The sequence below is a fragment of the Alexandromys fortis genome, unplaced genomic scaffold (assembly GCF_014885135.2).
Source record: "Alexandromys fortis isolate MF-2015 unplaced genomic scaffold, M_Fortis_MF-2015_v1.1 scaffold_94, whole genome shotgun sequence".
NCBI lineage: Eukaryota > Metazoa > Chordata > Mammalia > Rodentia > Cricetidae > Alexandromys > Alexandromys fortis.
In genome coordinates, this window is record NW_026067979.1 from 50,505 (window position 1) to 57,235 (window position 6,731).

At 43.9% G+C, this 6,731-nt stretch overlaps 1 protein-coding gene across 1 annotated transcript; it reads right to left on the reverse strand.

Annotated features, from left to right (window-relative positions):
* Positions 1 to 2,216: 2,216 nt before the first annotated feature.
* Positions 2,217 to 4,288, reverse strand: Mc5r (melanocortin 5 receptor). Its single transcript, XM_050157872.1, has 2 exons — positions 4,175 to 4,288; positions 2,217 to 3,234 (listed from the first exon to the last, which is right to left on the reverse strand). Exons 1-2 carry the CDS (start codon positions 4,276 to 4,278, stop codon positions 2,217 to 2,219), a joined length of 1,122 nt encoding a protein of 373 aa, XP_050013829.1. The 5' UTR covers positions 4,279 to 4,288.
* Positions 4,289 to 6,731: the final 2,443 nt, after the last annotated feature.

A 6,731-nucleotide genomic window follows, 5' to 3' on the forward strand; every position in this document is an offset into this window, starting at 1 on the left:
TTTCTTTGAACCACATATATTACAGCAAATATATTTCCCACAGAAACACAAAGTTAGTATACAGTGCTACATGTTTGACATGTATGTGTCTCCTTTTTCTATTAAGGGGACTTCATTTTGAGTGCCAGAGGTTGGCTTATTATTTAACACGTTACTATTTGCATATATTTTCCCAAATATAGCCACATTTGAACACATGGGCTATTTTGTTTACCCAGAGTTTAAAATGTAGTTGAACGTGTTCTTAGATTGCTTAATATAAAAGTGGGGATTTGTAGTAAGTCATTTAGCACCCAGAGCAGAGAATTAACCTAATGAGGGTTGCGTGTCCAGATGAGCAGTGTCACCTCAAAGATCAGCATCTTCTTCTACCCCTAGGCCTGCAACTCTAGTCACTTTGCTTCGTGTTCAAGGGTATTGGGCAGAAGACTCAGCATGGAAATCACAAACAGGGAAAGTGCCTGCTCTGTACAGATGAGAGGAAGCCTGCATCCAGTGCACATCCCTGTGCCAGCCATGGCAACAGTGCCTCCGTTTTCTATAACGGTTACAATGAGAACATTAACTTCTTATTCGGAGATGTGCCTGTGGGTTCTCAGCAAATACAAATGAACAGGACACATTTTGAAAGGCTACATGCTCTTTTCAAATCCGTGGCAACCAACCTGCTAAAGGTTTTGTGAACCTTTGCTGTTAATACCAGCACATTTTTCCTATGCTGAGCTCCTAGAGGGGAAGGTGGCCATGCCCACAAGCTATTTATGGGACTCTACTTGAAAGCTCTTCTGCCTTTAAAATCTTCTGTAGAAAGGGTCCCTCTTATACCAGTAGCCCCTTGAGGGATGGCCTCTATCTCCATTGCTTTGTTTATACTTTTTTCTTTCATTTGGAAGATGTCAAGTGTCCAATGAAAGAGAAAAATACTAATACTACTGCAAAAATGGAGCCTTTGAGCTCTAGGGTCTCATTTCCTTCCCTTCCGATGAGAACACTTGGACCCAGAGGGCCATGCAGCTCCATTGAGCAAAACATGTCTTGGTGTAAAAAATACTGCTCTGACCACCAATACCTGAATCCTCCCTTCATGTTTATTTGTGGTAGGTCCATGTGGATCAGTTCTTTTATGTAAAAAGAGAATCCTATGTGGTTTTCCAAATTTTACAAGACGTTCTCCCATTTTTTTTTCCAGGTGGTTCTTTTGGCATCCTGGTATGTCAGGATAGATGTGGAGCCTGGAGTAAAATTAAGAACACATAGCCAAGAAATGGCAGTTAGTGCCTGAGCTTACGTTCCTTTCCTCAGTGCCAGACAGGAGAACATATTTCTTTGCTGTAGAATGAGCCTTTGACGATTGCTCAAGTCACGGTAAGTTACTGCACAGCATATAATGGCAAAGCGCCAGACACCAAGAGATGCTGAAAGACTGTGTGTGAGAAAAACCAATCTAGTTTGACTACGGACATGTACTTCGTTCATGGAGTGAGGGTGGGTGTGTACCTACTGTCCCCAATGCGACCCCAAAACATTTCTTGGAAATGCTGAATTGAGTCCAAATAAGACAGGGAGAAAGAGGCATGGAGATTTTTCACAGAACATGAAGCAAGAGTTGTAGTTCAGAACTTTAAGCCTGAGTAAGTCCAAAACTGTGATGGACAGACCTATAGGGAGTTAAGGTTGATCCTCAGACAATTCTAAATCCAAGCCATAAACTAGAAGTCTAGGATAGGACAGCTGTAGGGACACCCAGAGCAAATAAAGTGGAAGCTCGAATGGAAAGGATTCTGGATGTCTCTCTAGTCTTGAAAAGAATGCAAAAGCTGTGTCCACCTTTTCACAAGAAAGACAAAACAAAAATGGCACTCATGGCGTCATAGACCTCCACAGTGTTTCTTTCAATAACAGCACGCCCGGGATATTCTGCATCTCATAAGGTGACTTATGAGGTCAGGGAGAGTGTAGCAAAGCCTCCTAGAAAGGGAATGGGAAGTAGAGAAAGAGTAAGATGTAAAAAGATACATGTCTCAGACATGTATTCCCATGATGGAGACAATCAACATATGTATACTTTTGATACACAATGAACACAGGTTTAAGAACACAGGTTTGAGCGGCAGAAGAGCTAAAGGAGAATACATTTGAGATTCCTAGGGAACCTTGCTCATCCCCTGGCTGAACCTTAAGGACTGAGAGATGAGAGCCACCGAGAGAGAATATGTCTAACACCTGCCACAGAGCCTACCAATTAGTCTAAAGCCATGACAACAAATGATCTCTTTAAAGGTCCTCCGCATCTCCTGGATGCGGAAGGCGTAGATCAGAGGGTCAATCACCGAGTTACACATGATGAGTATCAGGTACATACTGAAGTACGACATAAAGCAAGAGCAATAGACGTTCTGGGGGCACGAGAGCATCAAGATAAGGTGGAGGAAGAAGGGAGACCAGCACACAATAAAAACCCCCAGTAGCATGGTGAGGGTAATGGCACCCTTCATGCTGGTCCTTTGCCTCACAGAGCTATATCTGGGGGACGCTGCTATGCGCTTGACGTGGTTGCGTGCCAGGAGGAACATGTGGACATAGAGAGACACCATGAAGAACAGTATGGTGAAGAACATGGAGATGAGGCAAATGATGACATACTTGGATTCGTAGTAAATGATGAAAACGATGCCGCAGCTTATGCAAAAAGTCCATATGCAGGCGATAATCACCCCCGAGCGCCTGGCCGTCATGATATGGTGGTAGCGCATGGCGTAGAAGATGGTGACATGCCTGTCCACGGCAATGGCCAGCAAACTGCACATGGAGGCCACCACAGAAATGCAGATCGCGGAGTCAAACACGTTGTCAAGGTGACGTATGAAGGTGTCCGTTATCACCAGGAGCTTATTGTTTATCAAGTATATGGTGATGGTCTCCCAGGCGTTGGATATGCTCACCAGCATGTCGGCGACTGCTAAACTGCCCACAAAATAGTACATAGGCGAGTGCAGGTTTTTGTTTTTCACTATGGCCCCAATGACCAGGATGTTCTCCAAGAGACTGACGAGCCCCAGAGTCAGGAACACCTCCACAGCGATGCCCATGTCCTCACAGGCCGAAGACACGTTCTTGACATTTGGTCCTAAAATGTTGTCCTCTGTGGCATTCGGGGTGAGATTCAAGAAATGCAGTTGAAATGAGGAGTTCATGGCTGGAAGGAAAAGCCTCCAGGTCTTGGCATCAAATGGACTGTAAGACAGATTTGTTTGTTGTTGTGTTATTATGGTCTCGAGAACATAAGAGTCCACACCAACACAGGTCATGCTCGCACGCCAAGAGCAAGTCAAGGCATGCCGAAATGGGTGGTCAGACACAACATATTGAAAACCAGACCCCGTTTTGCCTCGTTCTGACTTGTGCTCCTGGTACCTGGAATTCTGTCCGTGTCACACACAGCTCAATGTTTTCCCATGCCTCTTCCATTTACTCGTATTCTGTCAGTCTCGGGTTACAGGAATAGCTTCCATTTCTATGCCAAGGACAGCTTCTCTTTCCATGTCTGATTTCTTGCCCCCCCAAGTTCCCTCTCAGAGCATATCCATGAAGTCTATCAAAACTCCATAAAGGTCCTAGCCAGTCTCCAGATTTTCACATTACTGGGGCTACTGCATCATAGTTTGCTCGAGTGAGCCCAGATTTCTGAAGAACATACAAATGTCCCCTTGAGAAGGACAGATGTACCTGTGTTCTTATCACTAACCAGACCTCTCCTCAAAATCCCAACGCATACTCTTCCGGGGTTGCAACAGACTGCAGCTGTGGTGGCTGAGCTTGAGAATAAGCACGGAGTTGCTACCTCCAATACATAAGCTTCCTTCACAGTATGTTAAAGAGAGAAAAACAACAGTACTTTTCCCTCAATAAATATTTTCTTTAAACTCTGAAGAGTCTAAATTTCCTTGGGTCTGACTGCTAATTTTAATGTCCCACATAAGCACAGTATGAAGAAATAACTGGGAAATGTTAGAACAAGGCAGCCTCAGAGAGCCGTTGTATTAACAATAAGGTAAACCTATTGGGTTGTAATCATTTACAATACGTTCACACCTCAAAGGTATAGACTCATCCTCCTGCAGCTTTAAACTTCACATCCAGCTGCCTCACGATCTCGCTGCACAAACTGGCTTACCCATTCTGCTCTCCTCCATGGAAAGGCGAGCACGATTCCTCGCTTTTTCCAGGCGGATTCTGGGAAAGAGAGTTGTGTCTGTTTCCCGGGCTCTGGCCTTGCATCCCGGCCAGGTGCCCTCACTGGATGCTTCACTCTGCGTGAACTCTTGGTGTCCACCTGGACCGACCTCGGCAAGAAAGCCAGGCCATTCCCAGGACGCAGTCTCCTCCCAACCTAACCTAGCTCCTCACCAGTCTGCCTTTAAACCACCTCCGCCCGCCCAGCTGGCCGCCTTTCTGGCCTATTGGGTTCAGGTCTCCAGCAACTTGCTGCCACCAGCACGGCAGCTTAGGAGTCGTGTTTACAGTGCCACCTAGTGGGTGACAAATCTTTTCCCCTAGGGGCACACAGATGGATTTTTTTCTTTTTCCCAGCTAATGATTCTCTTTGCCTCTCCGGCTCTCTTCCTCTAAGTCACTGATTAAAATTCTGCCCAGCTCCAAGGACCTGATCTGCTCTGTTCTTTGTTTTTCTGGGACAAAGTGGCTCACTGGTATGCCTGCTACTCACCTCTCTCTCTCTCTCTCTCTCTCTCTCTCTCTCTCTCTCTCTCTCTCTCTCTCTCTCTCTCTCTCTGTTTCTCTGTAGGGTTTCTTCATGTAACAGCCGTGGCTGTCCTGAAAAATCTGTACATTCATCTTGATATTATAGTCATTTCACAATGTGCTGATCCATGAGCATATGAGGTCCTTCCATCTTCCAGAATCTTCAATTCTTTTCTTCGGTGTTACACAGGGCTTCCTCGTACAGGTGTATTTCAAGGGATTTGTGGGTTTGTTGTTTTCTGTTTTGAAAGGGACTGTGTCCCAGGTTTCCTTTTGATATGTTTGTTACTGGTGTGCAGGAAGGCTGCTGGTTTGATGTTAATTCTGCATTCTGCCACTTTGCTGTGTTCTTTCTGGATCCAGATTTGTTAGGATCTCTTACATACGAAAGTTTGCAAACAGGATCATTTTATTTCTCCCTTTTCTGTCTGCACCCTTTTTATGTCCTTATCTTGCTGGTTTAGCTGAAGTCTCAAGTACTGTATGAAATAAGGGTGGAGAAAGCAGTTACTCTTGGTCTTGGTTTTAGTGGAAATTCTTTAAAGTTTTTCCTATTTAATATGATTCTAACTATAAGTTTGTCATATATACCGTTTATTATATTGAGGTAGTTTCTTTGTATTCTTAGTATCTTCAGAATTTTACTACAAAGATGTTGGGTTTTCTTTTTCAAAAGTCTTATCTGCATCTATTCTAAGATAATCAAGTGATTTGTCTTTGAGTCCATTTATATAGTATATTATGCATTTATTTACATATAATGAACCATCCCTGTGTTTATCGTGATAAATATAAGTATTTAGAGGGCAGTTTGATACTATATCTATTTAGTAGAATATTAAAAGCGGTTCATAGCAGGGCTTATAATGTACTCAGCAAGGGGTTCTTTTTTTTAAGGATTTATTTATTATGTATACAATATTCCTTCCATGTATGCTTGCCAGAAGAGGGCACCAGATATTGTTATAGATGGCTGTGAGCCACCATGTGGTTGCTGGGAACTGAACTCAGGACCTCTGGAAGAGCAGTCAGTGCTCTTAACCTCTGAGCCATCTCTCCAGCCCCAGCGAGGGGTTCTTGACACAGAACATTATTACATTATTACCAGGCATAAGTTCTGTCTTGTGGATTAGGCTTTATATTCAACCAGACAGCGATTGCTTCCTCCTATAATATCAACGCCACTGCTGTCCCAAAGGACATAGTTTGCCAAGCTGGTTATTATCCTAGCTTGCAGGCCTCCCCATGGATAAGAATCCTGATTCCTCTCCTCCACCAGTAGTGATGCACTCCTCGCCACCCTATGAAAGCTAGCCCATAGAGATGAAGCTTCCAGGTGGCTACTGGCTTGATTCCTCCATGTTCTATTGCTTGTCTACGTGATGTCTTCCATGTGGCAGAAATATGACGGTCTTACCATCAGATTCTACAGACAACCAAAGCCATGGCAATAGCTTTTATAGGTTGGGGGGGGTTGTCTGTGAGACCCCACTGACCCACAAGTAGAAAAAAATGTAGCACAAACCTGTCACTGGACTTTCTGTGCACCAGTCTATGGCATATGGGAGAAAGATTGTCCTCTTGTATGTGGTAACTCCACCTAAACTTTTATACACGCATGTGTACATATTTTAAGAAGTTTATGAAATAGTTGGTTTCCATGGTTTTTTTCAAAGGACTTTACAGTTAGTTATGCCTGTCCTCCCTCCCACCCCTCACCCCACTTACCATTTTCTGCCTCATTATTCGCCTTTCCTTCTTTATACCACCTGTGTTCTACTCTCTTTCCCTTGAAGTCCCATGACTTTCTAGATTCCTGACTTCCACACTTCTAATTGAAACACACGTCTAAAGAAAGGAAAGCTAGATCTACATAAGAAAAAGCATATGGCAGGGTTTGCCTTTCTGGAACTGAATTACCTCACTCAGAATAAGTGTTTCCAGCTCCATCCATTTACCTGCAATTTTCA

What these genes read in the sequence shown, in the direction of transcription:
- Mc5r (XM_050157872.1), bottom strand. Translation starts at nt 4,278, where the DNA reads ATGCAAGGCCAGAGCCCGGGAAACAGACACAACTCTCTTTCCCAGAAT. An exon ending in CATGGAGGAGAGCAGAATGG is followed by an intron (nt 3,235 to 4,174) that starts GTAAGCCAGTTT and finishes TCTGTCTTACAG; the next exon opens with TCCATTTGATGCCAAGACCT.